General features: G+C 43.3%; 2 protein-coding genes across 2 annotated transcripts; both read left to right on the plus strand.

The window, feature by feature from the left end:
- Positions 1-15316: 15316 nt before the first annotated feature.
- LOC130125478 (uncharacterized) lies at positions 15317-18767 on the plus strand (the record flags this gene model as incomplete). Its single annotated transcript, XM_056295056.1, has 5 exons — positions 15317-15442; positions 17080-17189; positions 17574-17843; positions 18225-18348; positions 18702-18767. Coding segments are annotated over 5 exons (696 nt in total), but the record flags the coding sequence as incomplete, so codon positions are not given.
- A 703-nt stretch (positions 18768-19470) lies between these two features.
- LOC130125479 (uncharacterized) lies at positions 19471-22350 on the plus strand. Its single transcript, XM_056295057.1, has 4 exons — positions 19471-19659; positions 21119-21182; positions 21704-21778; positions 21863-22350. Exons 1-4 carry the CDS (start codon positions 19471-19473, stop codon positions 22288-22290), a joined length of 756 nt encoding a protein of 251 aa, XP_056151032.1. The 3' UTR covers positions 22291-22350.
- The last annotated feature ends 1045 nt before the right edge of the window (positions 22351-23395 follow it).

Here is a 23395-nt window from a genome sequence, read left to right on the forward strand (position 1 = left end):
CTATGAATGTGTGTGTGTGTGTGTGTGTGTGTGTGTGTGTGTGTGTGTGTGTGTGTGTGTGTGTTGGCCCTGTGATGGCCTGGCGGCCTGTCCAGGGTGTCTCCCCGCCTGCCGCCCAATGACTGCTGGAATAAGCTCCAGCATCCCCACGACCCTGAGAGCAGGATAAGCAGTTAAGATAATGGATGGATATTTGCAATTGTAAGATGGTGACAGATGTACTCTTAGCCCCCCCCCCCCCACACACACACACACCCTCAGTTCAGGGATGGTCTTGCATCTGTTCTCAACCCGTTAGTAGGCAGTAATGAACATCACATTCACAACACTATGAATTTTGTGGATAAAATTAGGGACATTATTATGGAGGGGGATGAAACAATGGTCTCTTATGATGTCTGTCTGTCTTTCAGGGTATTTGCAGGTTTCAGTAAGTTAAATTTAAGACTTTTTAAGACCTTTTTAATGCCACCTGGAATGGAATTTAAGACCAAGACCACAACAAAATATTTACATATGGTTGGTAAGACCTAACACCCAACAGCTGCCTGCTGATAGCAGAACCCGTGGGTCAACCACAGGAATAGATTTTAAGCAATATTTCTTTAAAGAATGAAATGAGCAGATTAAGACACAGATTAATTGGAACATATTTATTCAATAAACGAGACTTGTCTTGATATGGTGCTACTGAACACACACCCGTCACTCATGGCATGAGCCTCAATTCTGTGGCCTTACTCTGCAACTCTGCCTCAACTTGTTTCAGCTCGCTCATTTTTTCTTTGTATCTCTTCCTGAGGACGTTGGACTTTGTGATGAGCTGAGCCATCGAGGTGCCGGACTTGCCCACTGCTTGCTCAGCAAACTTGTCCGCATCCTTCTCCAGGCTGTCAGATACCTCCAGCAGAGTTTTCTTCTTCTTTTTTTTAAGCTCAGCTATGTGGTCCTCTGCAGCTTTTCTCTTCTGTCCTTGTGCTGTGCTTTGCCTCTTCCTCTTCTCCAGGTCAAGATTTTCTCTGTATTTTGACCTTGCTGATCCCCCAGAGATCAGCAGCTCCTTAGTGAGAGGGACCTTGACAACCCCCCCCCCCCACATATTGCAACATAGTCACAGACCAGTCTCTGGGCAATTACAGTGTCCTCCTGCAAGTTAACGGTCTCCACCTCCTTGTTAATGGAGAAGCCCCTCTCGACCCTTGCCTGCCCATGGGACAAGAGTAGAAGTGTCTGACAAAACTCCCAGAGCTCAGGGTAGGGTTGGCTGAGCAAGCCATGCAGAAACACATCAAGCCTCGTTTCTGTGGGCTAGAAGGACAGGAAGTGCTCGCTTTTAGCCTCAACAGATAGGACGTTCCCAAACTGTTGGGTAATAACATCACCTGTAACAAAACAGATGAAAGGAAATAAGTGAAATATTATTTAGATTATTAATCGTGATATTAAATCAGACAGGCTTATATCAGTTATTACTCTGTACTTTTGGTAATAATCTGGAACAACATTTCCAGAGCTATTCTATTTAGGGCTGGGCGATAAATCGATTTTATCGATTAATTCGAATTTTGTAATTAAGGACGATTTAATTTGAATGAAAATCGATTTTCTCATGAACTTCCGCCGCCGGCTCTCCTCTTGGGCTCCCGTAGGTCAGAGTGCGCTGCCCCACTGCCCCTCTCCCCCCGCTTCTCCACAAATGCACATGGCAGCAAGCAAGGATGAGCTCGTCCCCAAAAAAAGGCAGTGTCCTCGATGGTGTGGAACTGGTTTGGTTTTGTGGCGTCCGACAGCGAACAAACCACGACCTACTGCAAAGTTTGCTCTAAAGCTGTTGCAACTAAAGGTAGCAGCACGACGAATTTATTTCAGCACCTAAAGCAGAGGCATGCAGCGGAGTGGGAGAAATGTTGCTCTCTGCGGGATTCACATTTTTCACTTTTCACATTGTGCCCCTTACGACAAGAAAGGGACGCGGTGGAAAACTCTTACTGATGCAGTCGCGCTGCATATGGCTAAAGACATGGTCCCCATTTACACTGTGGAAAAGTCGGGGTTTATCCACATGTTTAAAACTCTCCACCTCAAGTACCAAGCCGCAAGTATTTTGCCGGAGTTGCCTTGCCTCACCTGTACAACTGCACACGGGAAAAGATCGCTAGAGAGCTGCAGGAGGTGTCGTTTTACTCCGCCACAACAGACTTATGGTCCAGCCGAACCAAGCAGCCCTACATGACTTTGACTGTGAATGTTCTCATTCATCCAGGTCATGGTTGTCCAAAGGAGTTGAATCAAGTGCAACTGGACTTGGTCTATATCCGTGAAGACGTTTCGCCTCTCATCCAAGAGGCTTCTTCAGTTCGCGCCTTTCTGACTAGACCAAGCTAGTCTGACTGGCTGGTGATGAGACTCAGTATTTATCCTCTAGGAGTCGTTGTCAGAGCTATAGATGTCCATGGCTCTTTGTGTCCCGATGTTTACCAACGTCCGTTGCTAACAGAGCCATAGATGTGAGTGGCTCTAAGTGCACCAATGTTATGGCCGCGCCCGTCGTTATCGGAGCTATTGATATGCGTGGCTCTCCTGTGCTCCGATGTCCAGCCGCGCCCGTCGCCATCGGAGCTATTGATTTGCATTGTTTAGCAGCGACGGTCGTTGGGGGTGTTAGTTTCGACTTCATTATTCAGTGGTCATGAGAGCCGTTGGAGCCGTTAGTGACCGACTGTTGTTCTTGGAGGCTAGGCTTCTTGAGTCTCCTGGGTAGAAATGAGATACATGAGTTTGACTGTACATTTTATCAACAACAACTGGACTCTGCGAAGCGTCTGTCTCCAAACAGCGTATTTCCCTGAGGATCACAAAAGTGATGGGGCTAAAAGATGTTCTGAACTCCTGGAACCTTGCTGAAGACCGACTCATCTGTATGACAACAGACAGTGGCACCAACATAATCAAAGCTCTCAAAGACAACGAGTGGCCCAACCTCCAGTGCTTTGGACATATACTGCACAACGCTATAGGTAAGAGTCTAATGATGCATTCAAGTGATGTGGAAAAAATGGTCGACCTGAAAATGTATTCAGTTCCCAGTGACGTAATAAGATATTACTTTATCAGTAAAAATTTTATTACAATACCAGTCAGGACATGTTATTGCATTTACTATTTACCATTTATTACATTATTGAGTTTTATTACATTTTCAATCAGTTATTACATTATCAGGAAATTATTACATCATTGGGTGCTACAAGCCCCCTTAATGCATGATGTTTACATGCATAATTCATGATTAATGCATTTTAACAAATTTAATACATTTACTCTAAATGCACAGGCACGATTCATCATAATGGTACAAATGCCCTGTGTTTGTGTGTGTCTTTCGTTTGCATCAATAAAATGTTGAAATGTGTAAAAAGACTTGTTGTGACACAGTGAAGAATAAGTGCGTGAATGTAGTTCATGCCATCGTAAAAATGTTTTGTTTGTGTTTTCTTTATTTATTTATTATACAGAGAATGGTGTGAAGGACCCACAGATTGAACATGCCATTGGGGTTTGTAAAAAGGCTGTTGCTGCCTTTTCCTATAGCTGGAAAAAAAGAAGAGAGATGGGTGAAGTACAGACTGAGCTTGGTCTACCCCCTCATCAGTTAATAACTGAGTCCCCGACCAGATGGGGTTCATGACAAAAAAATGATACAGATATTTCTGGAACAGGAGAAGGCCATAGCCCGTGTGCTGGGCTCAGACAAGAAAAGTCGGCATCTCGTGCCCACTTGGCAAGACATTGATGTTTTAGAGTCCATAAATAAAGCTGTCAAACCACTCCAAGACCTTACTGACGCCCTGTTCGGGGAGGCTTATGTTAGCGTTTTCTACATTAAACCGGTGCTCCATTTGTTCAAAACCAGTCTCCTACAGCCAGAGGAGGAAGACACAGAGCTCACTTAAAGTATAAAAACAAACATTCTTCGGTACCTTGATGACAAATACAGCAACCCTGTGACGGATGAACTCTTAGACATGTCTTCACTGATGGACCCCAGGTTCCGAACAACCTACATTGACCCAGGAAAGGTGGAACTAGGGATGGGTATCGTTAGGATTTTATCGATACTACCACTCTTATCGGTACTGCTTATCGGCTCGGTACTTTATCGATACTCTTATCGGTTCTTTTTGATTATTATGCAAGAAAAAAAGACAATTAAGAACAGAATCGACATTGCTTTATTATTCTATTATATAACTTTATATAAATATAAACAAATATTATTCATTCAGCAGCAACAGCAGCAGCAATGTTTTAAATGCGTCTGAATTATAGACTTTATAATCAACATTCAACAACAACAAATAAGATAAAAAATAAAAGTAGATAAACATAAAGAAAAAATATATTAAAAATAAATTTTTACAGCAAAAGGCTAACGGAAGTTCAAACAAACAAGAACCTAGAACATTATCCTAACAGTTCTTCTGCAGAAAAATCAACATATCTGCCTTCTCCAGCAGGAGTCGTGATCTCTCCTGACTTATAGTGTCCCCGGCTATTAGCCTAGCTAACTGCGTATCTATGGCTTATATATTTGTAGCTAAACAAGTAGCTAAGCAATTATATTTTATTTATTGGCCTATTCGTAATAATTCGTTATTAGCCTAGTCAACTCCGTATCAATGGCTCATACAGCTTACCTGCAGGGGACGTGGATGGAACACTACGAGCAAAGCAGTGGAAAACTCCGCATTTCTGCAGATTAATACCATGTTTTGACAAAAGATGTTTCAACAGATTGCTTGTATTGCCACCCTTACTGGCAAATGATTTGTTGCACTTGTGGCAACGAGCGTTGTTGTCATCGACTTTTGAAAAATATACCCAAACTTTTGAACGTTTAGTTCTCTCCGCCATGATGAGCACTTGAGCAGAGCTGTCTGCGCGTGTGTGAGCGAGTGTGTGGAGCACAGCACAGCCCCGCCCCTCGCGCTGTGAGAGAGACAGAGAGATGGAGAAAACGGCAAACAAGATTATGTTCGCGACGTTTAAATTCCTCGAAAAACACAATTGCCACAATATAAATCTCACTCCATGATTTCTCGAGTACCTACCGACTACCGATAGCAGAACCGAAAACGTCGGATCTTAAAAATGCTCCGGTTTTTACTAATTTAGAACCGGTTCCCGTTTAGAACCGGGTTTCGGGAGGCATCCCTAGGTGGAACAAGTCAAAAAAAGGGCTGTCACTGAGCTGATGTCGCTGCCTGTGTCTGCTGAAAAAAGTACACCACAGCAGCCTGGTCTAGCTGTGCAGGTGTGTCAAGAAGCACAGCCTCCACCGAATAAGAAAACTACTTTAGCTTCCTTCTTCAAGAAGAATGTGCCACTGCCATCTCCCCACCAGTCAGAAGCAGGGAAAATAGAGACTGAGCTGGCAACCTACCTGTTGACCCCTGAGGCAGATCCAGACACTGATCCACTTCAGTGGTGGAAGCGCCACGAACCAAACTTCCCAAGGCTCAGTAATCTGGCCAAGAAATACCTTTCTATCCCTGCTACAAGTGCCCCGTCAGACAGGGTTTTTAGTGTGGGGGGTGGCATTGTTACATGCAACAGGGCATGCCTCAAGCCAGAGGTAGTAGACAGGCTTGTATTCCTTACCAAAAATTTGTAAAAAAAAAAAAAAAAAAAGATAAAAACCTAAAGACTGCATTGCAAGCAACTCACGTCCTGTACATTTACTAAAATTTGATGTTGACTATGTAATGCATGCAGATGTTTGATTTTGGATACATATTCAAGGATGCAAAATAGGGACAAAATAATCTTTGTATACAAGAGGCACCTTTGTTTAAATGCACAACATGTGAACTTAAATGAAAGTTTTGTTTGCACTGTATCAATCCCAATGGGGAAAATTATTTATTTTTGTAATGGCATGTAATCTGACATGTTAAATTTATGTTTTCAAAAAGTGTTTTATCAGAAACTTTTTTTTTCAAGAGGAAGCACTTTTATGGGTTTTTTTTTACATTGGTTTGAAGGTGCACTGTATCACTGTCACAGAAATGAACATTTTCTTAGGTATGTTTTAAAAACTGGGAGATTAGGTCCCTGTACGTTGGAACATTGTTTGAAGCCAGTAGAAAGGTAATGAAATGTTACATTTTTGCTGTTGTTTACAATGGCAGGGCCTGCCATCTTATTTAAACGCTTGTTTCAGACTTGTGTTTTGTTGCACTTTAACCCTAAGGGGAAATTTTGTTCACATCCCAAAAGGGAAAATCAAAACAAAATAAAAGCAAAACTTGTTTTGAATAATTTCTTTGTTATTTGTTGTGTGTTTTTAAGAAGGAAAGAAAATCGATTAAAATCGTAAATCGAGTTTGGTGTGAAAAAAATCGGAGATTTTATTTTTAGGCCATATCGCCCAGCCCTAATTCTATTAAACTATTCCTACCAGCAGAGATACCTCCTGACAACTGCTTGTCTTGCAGAAACTTCTGCACAAGACTGCTCATTCTTCCTTGGCACCAGTCTGGGTTGGAGTACATGATAGCGGGGTCCAAACACGCCATCTATCTCACGGTGGGGTATTTCAGGGGGCTCTTGTCCTGGACTTTCTTTAGGATATTTGACATACCCTTCACACAGTCCTTCCTAAACTCGAGGGCAGTGAACTCTCCTAAGCAGTTCTTTCTCTTGAGTTCCTGACAGATGGGTAATAGGTTGTAAATAGAGCTGAATGACCTAACAATATTCTCTCCTACCTGGATCTGTACATAATTTGATAGAAAGTAATACATCTAAATGATCACACTACCTTCAGGGCTGCCACAGCACCCAAGCCTATGTCAACTTCCTTAAGGCGGACCCAGTTCTTCTTGTCAGCGACATCCAGTCTGACCAGCTGCAGTGGAGTGATGTCCTGGAGAAGCTCCCTCTTGACAAAATGCCTCAGAAAACTCTGTCAACAGGAAAACTCTGTAAAGCAAATCCCCCTATAACCACATTCATCATTAAATAAATTGCTATGTTGTTATTACTTTAAAATAATCTCTATCATCACTTCTATCATAAGCATCACATCATCAAGAGTACAATGAGCGATAAGAGTTGAAATCAACGAGCAATATCAACCTATGCAGTGCTAGAATATAAACAATTAGATAACCTTGTACAACTCAGCCAAGTCTTTGCAGAAGAATGGCATCACTGGCTCGTCGGTCTGGTACTTTGTCAAAAAGGGACTGAAGGCCCTCGAGATAGCCATGAAGAACTGCAGTTTGGCCAAGATGAGCGGATCCTGCTGAGCTGCTTCTATGTCAAATGAACCTGTTCCGGGATTTGGAAGCTTCTTGGTTCTCACCGCATCCGCAAACTTCACCAGTGATGGACATACTTCTACACCTCTCTCCACAACCGGCAGGTTCTCAATCCACCCGTGGCCACAGAATGGTAACGGGAAGACTGAGGATTTGGTGAGAGCAGTGAAATCCTCTCTCCTAGCTGGCACATTGTGGAAAAGAATGTGCATGGCCCTCACCAACTTCTCCAGTTGCCACATGGAGAAGCCGCATTTGAATGCGTTACGTAGGGTGTGGAGGCCACAGCTACCCACAACAACCAGCTGGGCACCACCATACTGCTCAGCGTGCTCTTGCTGCAGAAGCTCAAAGAACTTCCAGTTCACATTGGGTCCATCCATGGAGATGGACACCAGGCTCCTCAGGTTCAGCTGCTCCACACACTCCTGAGAACGACATGAATATATACGATATATGATAAGCTTACCAATGGTTCAATGTAAAACATTGCTGTCTACACAGCGCTCAAACAGTTCACATTTAAATTAGCTAGCCTACACAGCATCATCATAATATAATAATAAAATGATGGCTAATATTGAATTACATTTCTAACATTTCAAGCAGCCAAGTCTACTCTTCTGATTAAAATGAGGCAACGAAATATATTGAATGCTCATGGCATCTTTGTTAGCTTTCCCTAGGGTACTATTATCATGACATTGCCATAATCAACTAATCTGAAAATTAATGTAAAGGTAACAATTAGTCAACATTTCTTAACAAATAATATCCAATATTAGCTAACAATAATTCAATAAATCCACGTATTACTTACTTTAAAATGTTGCAGTAAATCCTTAGCTGTTGAATGCCCCATGAACTGCGACCCCAGGTACCGTGATTGAACGTGATCTCCCTCCCAATAGCGCACATGCACGTCCAGTTTACTTTTTGTAGTGTGGTTGAGGCTTTCGTCAAACATCAAAACAAACGTGCCCTTGTTTACTTTGGAGATCAGCTCTTTTTTGATGTAAGGGGCCAATCCAAAACGTGTGATGTAGGCTGTCTTGTCCTTTGCACATGTAAATGTCTTGGCGATTTGTGAGTCAGGGAACATCACCTGAAAGACCTCTCCAATTCCGTCATTAGCATTATAGGACTGATGCTTCACCACTGTGTTAAGAGTCCACAGCACCTCCGCTTTTAGCGTGGGCGTAGAGCCAAACGTTGTGCGGAGATCACTTGATGCTGGCGGAGAAGCGCTAGCTGTAAGGTTACTTGAGACTGTTGCCTGTGGTGCTGGGGCAGAGACGACCGAACAGAACTGAGAGATCCCTGGCGTTTGTTGGTGGCTTTTAGCGGCAATTCGGTGTTTTTCGCTCTGCATGTGGGATTCGACCGCCTTAATTCCCATAGCGCCAAGTTTAAAAACGTTCTTACAAAAGATACACCTTCCTTCGTCTGGAGTCCCCTCGACAGACCTAAGCCACGCATCAAAATTGCTGTTGTCCAACCATTTTTCGTTAAACTTGCACTTTCCCATGGCGCTAATGTTGGCTGCCGTTAGTGTGACCGTTGTGTTGTCTGTCCTGCCAAGAATACACAGGAGAAGTTGTCTTGGTGGATGATGTGGTCTTTTATTATTAAAATGTCTATCACTGACCAGCATCATCCATATGAAAGAAAGTTATATAAGAGTGAACAAAAAAAAGATACCGGCGTTTCTTCTTGGTTGATGCTAGAATGGATCGTCCGGAGGGAGGGGGAGGGACCTCCGCTGCGTGCTCTGCTGTGATTCGTTGTTTTGTCATCAAAATCTCACAGCTAATCAACCAATCACAGCAGCGTATATATTCTGGCAGCTTTTTCGACATGGAAGAGGACTTCAGCTTATATTTCTGACTGTAGTCGTGCGAATCAATTGTTTAAATATTCGGTCTGAAAGTCAAGACCTCTTTTCAACCAGCTAAAATGCGGTTACAAAATCAACGTGTCACAAAACATACATTTGTTTAACCATTTCGATAAAACTGCACTCGCGCGAATCAAATGTTTAAATATTCAGTCTGAACGTAAAAGCCTCTTTTCAACCAGCTAGAAACCATCACTGGCCACAGTTTTCCAATTCACCTGCATTTTGTAATTGTTCTTGTTAAATTAAAGTGAATTGTATGTCAGGACTGACTGCAGTCCTGCATGTAGCCTACTTTTGTTGTTGTGAAATAAATGTATCTGACCAATTTGAAAGTGTATTATTTTTGTGAGGAGCCATACCCACTACTACAGTACAGTGGTGGAAAATAGTACATTTACTCAGGTAGGCTACTGTAGCTACTTAGTTCCCATTTCAGGTAGATTTACTTGAGTATTTCCATTTGATGCTAAGTTATACTTCCACTCAATTACATTTCAGGGTGAAATATTGTGCGTTCTACTCCACTACATTTATTAGACAGCCTCAGTTACTTTTCAGATGGAGCTGCGGTATGCCTACATTCAGTGGTGTAGTCTAGTTTATTCTAGCGGGAATACTCTGATTTTTCCCCTTCCAGCCTCGTACACCCCTGTCCTGGAGCAACATCTGTCCCGCACAGGGGCGGATCTACAGGGTGGCAAGGGGTGGCAGCTGCCACCTCTGGGACACAGTCTTGCCACTCAAGTTGCCACCCCATTTATAAATCAGATAATATGTTTTTAAAGTTTATTTTATGTACATGCATGGTGAAGGTCAATGAGACCCGCACCAAACTCATCTCAAACAGAAGTCGCCGATTTAGAATCCCCCTCCCCCTCACAGGCACGGATCTACAGGGTGGCAAGGGGTGGCAGCTGCCACCTCTGGGACACAGTCTTGCCACCCCTTTGCCACCCCAGGAAAAAAATCTCTAGATCCACCACTGGTCCCGCAGCACCCCTCCCAGAGCAGCAGCTGCTCCAAAACGGCCCCACACAAGAACCACCACGCTCATTAATGCATAAAGTATGCATCCACACATAATTGAGATCATGAAAGACTGGTTATGTATTATCTAAATGTAAATGTATTGTAAGCAACACAAGATGTAAAACAATCACTAGCAGCTGGACTTTAATTAACCTTTGAACAGCCAGTGACAAGACAAATAATTTTCAAATACAGAAAAATAAATGAATGAATAAATAAATAACAATATACTTATACAAATAAAGTTTCAGCAATCAAGTGCAAAAAATGGTGCAAACCACACAAATAAACTTCTCTGAAGCTTGGAAAGGCACTAAAGTAACTGCCGATTTTCAACCAGCTTTGTATCATTACAACATTAGTATCAGAAAAATGTAAACAGTCTGTAAACAGTCAAATTACATCACTGGTCCACACCTCAACTCACTTTCAATAACTATCAAACTAATGATTTCAAAACTGTTTGCGTTCCTTTAACATCATCATCATATGATTACTGGGATTACTGTGTGTTCTTGGCCCAAAAGCCCTGGAAAAAGGACGGAACTCTCTCCAAGTCTTGTTCTACCTGGTCAAGTGTCTTCTCATAGTGCTCTTGGGGTGGGGTTAGAAGGGAAGGTGCGGGTGGGTTAAGTAGCCTGTAGTCTACAAAGCCTTCCAAATGTGTTTGTACTCAAGTTTCTTTAGTGTGCATTTTCTCTTTGCCTGTGTGGCAGAGCGATGGCTTCTCAACCAAGTTGTGACATACTGCCTTGGCTCAAAAAGATTTAAAGGGGGCCCATTGATACTGATCATCATTAAATTACATACATTGGACAACAACAGTGTATATCTCTTGTCTGTGCATACATTGTTCATCAGACTGAAACCCCTTTCACATTCAGCAGTGCTGCAAGGGATGGTCTGCATGCGTCGTATGAGTGGTTTTAGGCTTTCAGGCTCTTTGTCTGGGTGCTCAAGGAAATCTCTCATACCATTAACAGCTTGCTCCTCACACAGACTGAACCACCTGGACAGTCGTTTCACTTGTAACTCACTATGCCGAATGTCAGGTCTTGATGGCCAGGTGTTGGTGTCCAGAATGCTGAGATCACGAAGCATTTCACCTTCAAATGAGAGGCGCTTCTCCATGTTGTTGATCAGACTTTGGAGGAATTGCTTTGCATTGATTGGTGTAAGCTTTGCATTTGAATCCAGGGAAACCGATCCAAAACGTCCCAAAGCCTGTGCTTGCGAAGCCTCTTCAGATTTATCTCCTGGAGAGTCTTTGAATGATGACAGGACTCGGATGGTGCACCTCAGAAACTCGTCTGCTTTCAAAAGTGTGACTGAATGGGCCTGGAGTTGCTGAGACAGGTTTGAGAGTTCAGACAGTACATCATACATGAGTCCGAGGTCACACAGAAATTCCTTGCTTTGCATACGATATGCCAGGCCTCTGTAAGTTTGCCTCTCTTTGCTATTTCTTGTTTGGTCTCCCGCATCATCTTCAAAGTGTCTGTTCAGTGCTTCATATGACCTCCACACAGCCTTTACAGAACGGAAGCTGCTGGCCACCCATCGCGTACTTAAAACTCTGCCAATACTCAGGACTTGTGAGCCCACTTCATGTGCTGCCTCCAGAAGTTCCCATGCATTCTTATTGGACTGACTGTAGAGATTGTGGATCTTCTCCATGAACACCTTGAAGTGGTTGAATGCCTGAACCTCATCCACGGCATCAGATACAGCCAGTTCCAAACGGTGGTTCATGCAGTGCCATGTGAAAAGGTTAGGGTATCTTGCAGTCAGCCTGGTTGCCACACCAGTGTTCTTGCCTAGCATGACACTGGCACCATCAGAAACAAATGAGACCCAGTTCTTTTGAAGCCATTCTTCACTGAAGCCTGCAGTGTTCAAACAGTTCAACAGAGCTTCCTCTATACCCCCTGCTCTTTGGCTTTCCAGCTCAACCAAATCCAGAAACAAAAATTCATGAGTAGCTCCATCTATAGAGGATGGCAGATTTGTGGCTGAGAGATGTAGCCTCATCAATAAGAACAGACAATTTGCTTGAAGAAGACAATACTGTCAACAATTTTTTTCAACATCTCTTTTGCTATGGGTTACACAATTGCTGTGGAACTGTACCTCGAGTGCAGACTAGTGCCCATGTTGACACCATTTTTTTGCTGAAGCTCAATGAGATCATAATGGTCAGTGAACGGTCGGTTCATCTTGGCAAGATAGTATGCTGTTCTGAATACAGCATCAGCCTCAGCTAACACAGTCTCTGATACAGTTCTCACTATATTTCCAAGTAGATCCCGTCTACCTTTTTCAGTGATCTCCTGAGCTATTTCGTGTGCCCTAGATGTCTCATGTCGTCGAATTTTGTTCCTATAGGACGCTACAGCTGTTTGTCTGTCATTTGTGCCTGAGTACTGGATTTTAAAGGACACCCACTCCTCAGATGTAGACACCCTTTTCTCTGTGAGGATGCCAGTTGATTTTGTTGCACTGCAGATAGCACAACCCGGAGGTAAACAAAAACATCAGTAATTAACATTATAATAAAAGTTGTCCTTTTTGTATCTATATTAGCATTAAGACATGCTGAACAGGGCCAGAAAATATTAATGAACTGTTTAGAATCTTCAGCCATGGCTAAGAAAATGCATGAAAAATAGACAAAAGGAGGCAAAATCCAAAGGAGTTGAATCAAGTGCAACTGGACTTGATATATATCTGTGAAGACGTTTCGCCTCTCATCCAAGAGGCTTCCTCAGTTCGTGCCTTTCTGACTAGACCAAGCTAGTCTGACTGGCTGCTGATGAGACTCAGTATTGATCCTCTAGGAGTCGTTGTCAGAGCTATTGATATGCGTGGCTCTTTGTGATCAGATGTTTACAAGCGCCCGTCGCTAACAGAGCCATAGATATGAGTGGCTCTTTTGTGTACCGATGTTTGACCGCGCCCGTCGTTATCGGAGCTATTGATTTGCATTTGTTTAGCGGCGACGGTCGAGGCAAAAATTCCACTCTTTCAATAGCTCGAATTGTGACTACAGTGGCTTGCGAAAGTATTCATACCCCTTTAACTTTTCCACATTTTGTCACGTTTCGACCACAAACATAAATATATTTTATTGGAATTTTATGTGACAGACCAACACAAAGTGGCACACAATTGTGAAGTACAAAGAAAATTATACATGATTTAAAAATTTCTTTACAAATAAAAAACTGAAAAGTGCGGTGTGCAAAAGTATTCAGCCCCCCTGAGTCAATACTTTGTGGAACCGCCTTTTGCTGCAATTACAGCTGCAAGTCTTTTGGGGTATGTCTCTACCAGCTTTGCACGTCTAGAGACTGAAATGTTTGCCCATTCTTCTTTGCAAAACAGCTCAAGCTCAGTCAGATTAGATGGAGAGCGTTTGTGAACGGCAGTTTTCAGATCTTGCCACAGATTCTCAATTGGATTTAGGTCTGGACTTTGACTGGGCCATTCGAACATATGAATATGTTTTGTTTTAAACCAGTCCATTGTAGCCCAGGCTTTATGTTTAGGGTCGTTGTCCTGCTGGAAGGTGAACCTCCGCCCCAGTCTCAAGTCTTTTGCAGACTCCAACAGGTTTTCTTCCAAGATTGCCCTGTATTTGGCTCCATCCATCTTCCCATCAACTCTGACCATCTTCCCTGTCCCTGCTGAAGAGAAGCACCCCCAGAGCATGATGCTGCCACCACCATGTTTGACAGTGGGTATGGTGTGTTCAGAGTGATGTGCAGTGTTAGTTTTCCGCCACACATAGCGTTTTGCATTTAGGCCAAAAAGTTCAATTTTGGTCTCATCTGACCAAAGCACCTTCTTCCACATGTTTGCTGTGTCCCCCACATGGCTTCTGGCAAACTGCAAACAGGACTTCTTATGGTTTCTTTTAACAATGCCTTTCTTCTTGCCACTCTTCCATAAAGGCCAGATTTGTGCAGTGCACGACCAATAGTTGTCCTGTGGACAGATTGCCCCACCTGAGCTGTGGATCTCTGCAGCTCGTCCAGAGTCACCATGGGCCTCTTGGCTGCATCTCTGATCAGTGCTCTCCTTGTTCGGCCTGTAAGTTTAGGTGGACGGCCGCGTCTTGGTAGGTTTGCAGTTGTGCCATACTCTTTCCATTTCCGGATGATGGATTGAACAGTGCTCCGTGAGATGTTCAAAGTGTGGGAATCTTTTTATAGCCTAACCCTGCTTTACACTTCTCCACAACTTTATCCCTGACCTGTCTGGTGTGTTCCTTGGACTTCATGATGCTGTTTGCTCCCCAATATTCTCTTAACAAACCTCTGAGGCCGTCACAGAGCAGCTGTATTTGTACTGAGATTAGATTACACACAGGTTGACTCTATTTAGTCATTAGGTCAACATTTGATCATTCAGCAATCATCAGGCAACTTCTGAATGCAATTGGTTGCACTCAGAGAAAAGGGGGCTGAATACTTTTGCACACCGCACTTTTCAGTTTTTTATTTGTAAAAAAAAATTTCAATCATGTATAATTTTCTTTGTACTTCACAATTGTGTGCCACTTTGTGTTGGTCTTTCACATAAAATTCCAATAAAATATATTTATGTTTGTGGTCGTAACGTGACAAAATGTGGAAAAGTTCAAGGAGTATGAATACTTTTGCAAGCCACTGTATATCTAACATATCAGTTAGTCAATTAATGGTGTACATGGTGTCTTAATTAATGGACCTTTAAGATGACAATGAATTAATTTCATTTTTATTAACAATTTTATGAATGAACTATATTGACATTTGAATACAGCATTAACTTTGTACATTTAAATTGTTTCTACCAGCTTTAAATGTTCTCTAATATTTACCTAACTTTCCGTTTCTCCACTCTAACCAATGATGCCTGTTTTTAAATTCCCTCGCCTGACTCTCTCTCACTCCACAAGGCTGGGCAAGGTCGCGATATTATGAACCCTACATAGCCCTCGCCAAAATCCCGTACCCTGTCCCAAATCTCGCGAACGGACGCCGGATTTCCGCTGCGTTGCTAAGGAAACAATCAACTATCAACTCGGTGCGAAGCAAAGCTAACGTTAGCTACCTTCAATTTTGTAATTTTGTATTTTTCGCAATTTTGGACAGCTGGCTGCTTTTGTAATTTTGGACTGCTGGCTGTCAACAACAGAACGGAGGTAAGTAACGTTAGTTGTCTGAAAATGAACATATATCTAATAAATAGACTTTCTCACATTTAAGAAAGCTGATCAGTAAGTTGTTAACTGTGTATAAAAAGCAATCTCACTATTTACCAGCTAGCTAACATACTGCACAAGTAGAGTTGACTTTGTGAAGGAAAGTGAGGTTTAGCATGCCAAAACGCGCACTCCAGATGAACTTCCCCTCGCTGCACACCCATAAGTCCCTTCCTATCTCTCTCGCCCCCTCTCTCTCTCGACCCGCACGCGCGCGCGCGCACGCACGCACGCACGCACGCGCACACACACACACACACACACTTTCTGTCTGCTCATCCCCTACTTCCTTTTGCTTTACAGAAATGGCAGATATTCTTTGCTGTCAGATTTGCAAGCCCACTCAGATTGCAGAGGAGAAAGCAAAAGAGCTCGAGGTTAGGTGCAAGTATTTTTTTAAGAGTAGTGTAGTGTAATAAGCTGACACTTATTTAAAGATGAACCAACAAAACATTTGAAAATATTCGTTTTGATTGTTTTGCTCACCATGTTACCCCATATTGTGGCAGTCATAATTCACTGTTGTTACCGTATTGATTTGCCACAGTCCAAATCTCATCTTTACACTGCTATCTCGAACCCACTCGCCATTTCATGCAGTCATATCTGTCGATTGGCAAAGCCTTTTACAAATTGATTCGGACTCACCCCAGGATTAGGATGTCTTCTTCATTTCTGTCACGGTTTCAAGGTGACTTCAAAGTGACTGTTTATCAGCATTCCCCCTCCCAAAAATCTGAATTGTGTTCAGAAGTCAACTCATTTCACCCAGGAGGCACTTAGAATTAAAACTCCCACCTTGCAAGAGGCAGAATCACAATTCGGATTTTTGGGAGGGGAAATGCTGATAAACAGTCGCTGGAGTCAATAATAAACTGCGGATTACCTTGAATCCGTGACGGAAATGAAGAAGACATTTGTCCTGTGGCTAGTCAATACAGTAAAGACAGTGAATTATGACTGCCACAATATGGGGTTATTCACCATGTATTGACTTTATCATATGGGTGACAGAAAGTGTTGCCACCTGGATATTCCCACATCATTTGTGAGGTAGGAGAGGAGGAGAGAGTGAGGCTGAAGGTCAGGATTTGTAAATTAGAGGATGTGGAGGACTGGTTTTCTGCCTTTGAGAGTTCGTCAACCATCACGTGGAGGAAGGCCAGAACTTACCCTGAGTCAGGGAAATATAACACATACAAAGTAAGTGTAGAATGGAAGGGTAGCAATCTTGAGTTTCTGCATTGTTTGACAGTTTGAGGGCAAAGTTTGAGGGCATCCAAAGACAGTCTTCCTTTTCCAATACTGACTTGCTAGTATAGTATTGGACTTGTGGACTTGGGCGTAGGTTTGATATGGTCACAAAGGAGGAGGAGGAGGAGGGGAGAGGGGGATCAAGGGAGAGGATGGGTGTTGTTTCCCTTGCCTCCCCCCATTCCCTCCCCTCCATAGCAAAACGTATGGAACCAAACCTAGGCCCAAGTCCACAAGTCTATACTAAGTCAGTATTGGAAAAGGCCAAGTGTGTCTCAAACAATAGAGAATTACAAGCAGAATGATAATTGATTATTTTACAGGTTGATTACAGATGTCAACACAAGACACACTGCTCCGGGCCCAAGGACACACGCTGTCCTGCCACCATGACTGTGGTCCTGAAAAGGAGTACAGAGGACAGGAGGTCAAGGTAAATTTTGTTTGTGTTTGTGTGTGTGTGTGTTCTGTATGTGGGTGCATGTGGGTGTCATGTGTCTCTGTGTCTCTCTCTACGTGCCTGTGTCTGTGCATTTATGTCTGACTGTCTGTGTTTCTGTCCCTCTCTCTCTGTATGTGTGTGTGTGAGTTTGTGTGTGTGTCTATAATGTTCTCACTCACTAGTAGATATTAAACGGCAATATGTAGGTTATCCCTTGAAAAAAAGTTATTTGATTGTTTATGGACCACTATAATGTAATGTCTAGTCAAAAAGTCCAAATATAATCAGGATAGTAGTAAGTAAAAACTGCAGACCAAAACATTTGGATACAGTATGCATACGTCTTACACTGTACTTCTCTCCTGCCTACTCAAGATCAACAGATCGTCATTTGGGGGAAGGGTACCTGCTTCAGGTGAAATGGAACAACAACCACAACCACCTTCTTATTAGTGCGGATGCTCTAAGGAAGAGAGATGTTTCCAAAGAGACAGTGGAGCGTTTGAGTGACCTTTTCCAACAAGGCCACTCCCCCTCATCTGCCCTTGACACAATAAAATATGACCTGCAGGAGGAGAAAGGTGACGACTATTTTCTGGTGGCTGCAGATCGGTCAATTGTTCCTGACCCTGGGTTTTGCTACAGGTAAGAGACCATGTTTAGAGACCATGTGAAGTTGCTTTCAGGACGATGCAATTTGCAGGTCACTGTCCACTGTCACCAAAACCCGGCCGGAGCTTCCAGCTGGCAGATTTGTACTATGGGAGCAGTCACCTGCATGTGGGCACCAATCAAAGGGTCGCCCCACAAAAATATTTTTTGGAGGTTTTAGCGCAGGATGCTGGGGTGGAGAGCCCTCCAGAGCTGGCCAAGTGTATGGAGGAAAGAGAAGATTGAAAAAAACGTTAGCAAACTTGTCTGAGGACGACCTAATGAATGAATTAAATCGGAAGAAAATATCAAAACGATCAAAAGCAAACAAACTGATTGACCATTTTCAACGGATGTCTTTGTTTTTCGTCACAGGCTGTACTACAAAATCTTCGCAAAGGCCTATGGAGTTCCCTCAGGCGAAGGGATGGCTGTGGATCTTCAAAAAAGATTAGACGCCATCAACCAGGAGCACGGTGGCAGATGTGCTCAGATGGAGGTAAAGGATGGACAGCTCATAGTGGCCATTTGTACACCCGTTATGCAGCGTGTCCATGCAGCAGCCCAGCAGAGCGGAGAGCTAGTCTTTGTCGATTCCTCAGGGAATTGTGACCGGGAGAACCATCGCATTTTCTTGCTGATGACACACTGTGCCGCAGGGGGGGTCCCTTTAGGTGTTCTCATCACAACATCTGAAAATACACCAACGCTGCAGGCTGGATTCACTCTACTCAAAGGTCTTCTGCCACCAGACGGCTTCTTTGGACGTGGCATGGAGGGCCCCCAGACCATCATGACGGACGACTGTGATGCCCTCCGCCAGTCCCTCCATGCCACCTTCCCGACATCCAGGCTGCTGCTCTGTACATTCCACCTGCTGCAGGCAATGTGGCATTGGCTTTGGGACAGCCACAATAAGATTGTCAAAGAGGACCGACCCCAGCTGTTGACCGAGTTCAGGCGCCTGGTGTATGTGAGCACGGAGGGGGAGCTGTCTGCTGCATATGCTGAGTTGAACAATGGGATTCTCGCTAAAAAATACCCAAACTTCCTCAAGCATGTGGCAAAGGTATGTGATTTTAGAAAATAACAATACAATTAGGGATCCCACCGATATATTAATTTGGCCAGTATCGATATCAGCCGACATTTACTAAAAATACTGGTATCGTTTTTTTAGCTACTTCTCTTTAGTTGCCGATGCTGTCAACCGATACCAGCAATTGATTCATGATGGAAAAAGAAATCCATGATGAAGCACATTATTGGTTACCAAGGCTTGACCATTCACTTTTTTTAGTGTCTCTGTTAATTGGAAGCAGATTTCCAAGAGAATAGATATCGGCGTTGGTCTTGTCAGATATTTATCTTCAGGCATCGCTATTGGCAGGGAAAAAGTGGTATCGTGGCATCCCTAAATACAATATTTATTCAATTGGTTGCACTTTAAAGTATTTTTTATCAGTGTCACAAATTATGTATGCTACTCATGTTTATAAGTGTGGTCTGTAAGCTTATTGTTACTTTCTAGGTGTATGGGAGACGCGAGGAGTGGGCCCTGTGCTTGCGCACACATCTAGTTACTCGTGGGAACAACACGAATAATTATGTCGAGAGTGCCATGAAGGTTATCAAAGACAATGTGCTGCACAGGCTTAAGGCCTACAATCTTTCCCAACTGGTTGACTTTATGGTGACCCGGTTCGAGGACTATTACATCAGGCGCCTCACTGATTTTGCCAGCAACAGGGTGGTCAGGCGGCAACCAAGGCCATCTACCTCAGATGTGGACTGCCAGAGAATCACACGGGTAAGGCACATTGCATACTTGCAGGACAGTTTGTAGCATTCTTACCCTTATTTTGTCTGCAGGTCACAGTTAACTATAGCTTGCCGAACGGGGTCTGTCTCGGAAGTACTGTCGGCAGCCCATATATGGGCAGCGCACAGCACAGGTGCACTGTCACACTAAAATGTGAACGCTGGAGCTGCGACACTCGTCTAACCAATGCAATCACAAGCAACAAACCCGTTGGGAAAATAAACAATTTCTTACTCACCCAAAATAAACACTCCATAGAGATAGGAAGGTCTACTTTATAAGATTCAATCAAAAATGAAGGGGGGAGATAGAGGGGATTACACGCGGGACATGCACTGAGCTGGAATCAAATCTGGGCCGCCGCAACGCTCTTGTTTTGTGGAGCTATGTGTGTTCCCATGTAATTTGGTGCACCCTTATTAATTGTTTCTTTTACTTTACAAAAATAGGAGGACGACACCAACTTCACTGTCCCCAGTGGATCAGGTACCACCTGGTACCATGTGAACACATCACTGAGTGTGTGTACGTGTGCTGTTGGGGTGACCGGTGCAAACTGCAAACACCAAAATGCAGTTGTTTGTACATTCAATGTCAACGAGGCAATACCGGCAACCAGTACACCTCAACTGCGGAGAATGTTCCACGAGATTGCCTCTGGTGAGATTCCATGTTTTTGATGTCTGGTTTGCATACGTCATGGTACAAGATATGAAAGTATGTTCACATCAGGGTCAATGAAAATCGAATTGCATGTCAAAAGTGGCTTCAATGAATCAAATTAACCATTCACTATTGACTTATTTCAGATTTCAGTTAGATTTAACATCAACTTCTTTCTTATGAACCGATACGTCAACAATTGTCATTCCTGCTTGCCAAACTTTCAATTTCGTGATACTGAATGTCGTTTTGAGATTGAAGTGAACATTTTGGTAATGACAACCCTAACCCTTATTCCCAAAGTGTTAATGTGTTTTTTGTGGCAGTAGATGTATTGTACTCTGAAACAAATTTATTTGCCACACAGGCAGACCCACTCCAGAGCACTGGTTTGAAAGTCTGGCCTTTCAAACGCCTGTAATGGGTGAGTACAAACATTGTAAAAGGGGAACACAAGCCAATCCAATGGACCTCTCTCAAAAGAGCCTAATCGCTGACTCCAGATGAGGGGAGACAACCTGTCAGTCTACCTAAACAACACACTGACAGCTTGCCTCATGATCTGGGGTCAGACCTTGTGGGTCGTCCATTAATTGATAAAATATGGTTTGATTGTTACCACTAGAGGCCACCAGAGGGGAGAAGGGAACTGGGGAGGATAACGTGATCTCCTACAAAATCGCGGGGGAAAACATATAAAAATGTTTGATAACTTGATTGATAAAGTTTTGTTTAGAACTTTAGAAAAAGTTCATTTAATAATTTAATCTAATTCCCCCACTAGAAGAACACCTTGGAGATGGAGTTTCTGCTGGGACTGCTCCGACCCTCTCAGGTGAGATCAGGAGGTAACATAGTGATTGGGAGAGTGGGAGACATTATATAGATAGGCCAGGCATGGGCACTTGCACGAGTGCCATAGCCTGAAGCATTGATTCTCAAGTGGGGGTACGCGTACCCCTTGGGGTAGTAGAGTCTTAGTCTAATGTCACGCACCTGCAAGCAGTGCGCAGCACAGCAGCAGTAACGGGAGGTGCTTGTGTCTTACAGCCAAGACAAAGGCGCAGCTGGGCTAAAAGAAAAACAGCCCATAAGGCTGTCACTCAGGACAAGCTACCTACATGAAAGACAGACACGTGTGTCTCCAGGCTGTTTCAATAAAGGCTGTCCAGTGAATGTTGCAGATGAAAAAGTTTGCATTTGCATCAAAGGGCAGTAACCGTGTCTTTTACACTTTAGGGACATATATTTGAGATTGGTCCCATTCAAAAAAGTGTAAAATTATTCGCAATTCTTAACTGTGCTGGATGACAATTCACTCCGGGCATTATCCCTTACATAATATCTACATTTTGCCACTTCCTGACAGGCGAACCACCCTCACATCAAGATGAGGCATCTGATGCTACCTATGAAGCTACTAGCAGCTCAGTAGCTGGAACAAGTAAGGTCACAACTAATCCTCAGATCCTATCGCTACCCTTGACTGATACTCAGCATCAAATTAATTACCATTTAATCTATCTAGGCACATCAGACACAGAGGACCTGAAGAGGCAGCTGGATGACTTTGTTGGAGACCTGAAAAGGAAGTTGGAGGAGGATGAGAGCTACAGCGCACCTGTTAAGGCTTTTCTGTCCACTTTCTCAAAGCTCCACACAGACTCAGCCATCCAGTCTGCTTTGTTCTCCATAGGGAAAGCACCACAAGCCCAACCGATGGGACGGAAGAGACCAAGGGGTTTCCTCCAAACAACCACCACAATAGGTGTCCAACCTACAGCGGTGAGACGAAGAAAGACCCCTTTGGGTGGGAGGAGAAGCCTTGGAGCCGGCCGGCCCCCAAAAAGCTCTAAGAAGGAGCACGGCTACCACAAGAAGGGAAGAGCAAAGCCCGCACCTCACAATCTTTCCTTCTGTGTCCAAGAAAACAGTGCCTTAGGGAAGACACACTGAGGGCCATATGCATGCACATGATAGAGTGATATACTGTACATCCAGTCTCCTTTATAAATGCACTAGCAACCTAATGATTTTGTTCTCTCTTTTTAGAGAAATATTGTAATTGAGCACAATTTGCTGGTAGATTGTTCACTTATGTTCATGTTTTAGCTTAATATCCCATTAGAAGTATCCAACTATTTTAGTACTATTTCCCATAAGGAATACCCAACTACTGTAGATGCCTCATAGAGGTTAGAGCCTATGACAGACTCACACCCATAACACGAGCATGTTGTCAATAGATTTTTTTTTAGCAGTTAAAAAGGACAAGTGATACTTGGTAAAGTGCTTGCTTTTGTTTCTAATATGAATAATAGTAATAACTACCGTATTTTCAGGTGTATAAGTCGCACCGGTGTATAAGGCCAAACTATTTTCATATATAAGTCGCACCTGTGTATAAGTCGCAGGGCCTGGCAAACTATGTAAAAAGGTGCGACTTATACACCGAAAAATATGGTAACTATATTGATTCAGCAATAGCACTTTCCAGTGACCAATGACGTACAAATGGACCTCCATGAACTGATTTGTGTCAGGTACCTGGGTGTTGAAGGTTAAAAAAAAGCTATAGCTTTCCACATATTGGCTCAGCTCAGCTCAGCCCTGTTCTTAGCTTTGTGCAGAAGCTCCTCTACTCCCTAAAAGGAAATGGGCTCCATTGCTTGGGCGCAGGTCCTATAGCTCAAAACTATGGTTTCTTGAGGAACCCCAGGGACTCCTTGCCATTAGAATGGCAATCTAGGTTGGTGACGGTGTTATTTGAATTCATCTATTTGAAAAAGAGCTTGAGAACAAAAACGGTTGTTGGGCCCTGAGCCCCTATTGGCGGAGGTCCAGTCCCATCGTAAGGAGTCATGTTAAGACATAAGGGGCTGGCTTATCTGTCTGGCCAGACAGATTCCCTGTTCCATCAGGGAACAAAGTGTTAAGTTGCGAGATCCCAGCAGACTAGTCGCACATGATAGTGTGATATACTGTACATCCAATCTCCTTTATAAATGCAGTAGCAACCTAATGATTTTTTTCTCTCTCCTTTTAGAATTGTAATAATACA

Source organism: Lampris incognitus, chromosome 15 (genome assembly GCF_029633865.1).
Source record: "Lampris incognitus isolate fLamInc1 chromosome 15, fLamInc1.hap2, whole genome shotgun sequence".
NCBI lineage: Eukaryota > Metazoa > Chordata > Actinopteri > Lampriformes > Lampridae > Lampris > Lampris incognitus.

Excerpts from the sequence above, each read along its gene's own strand:
- LOC130125479 (XM_056295057.1), top strand. The coding sequence starts at position 19,471 with ATGAAGGTTATCAAAGACAATGTGCTGCACAGGCTTAAGGCCTACAAT. Across the intron at positions 21,183-21,703 it reads CTCTCAGGTGAGATCAGGAG|GCGAACCACCCTCACATCAA; the intron begins GTAACATAGTGA and ends ACTTCCTGACAG. Across the intron at positions 21,779-21,862 it reads CAGCTCAGTAGCTGGAACAA|GCACATCAGACACAGAGGAC; the intron begins GTAAGGTCACAA and ends TAATCTATCTAG.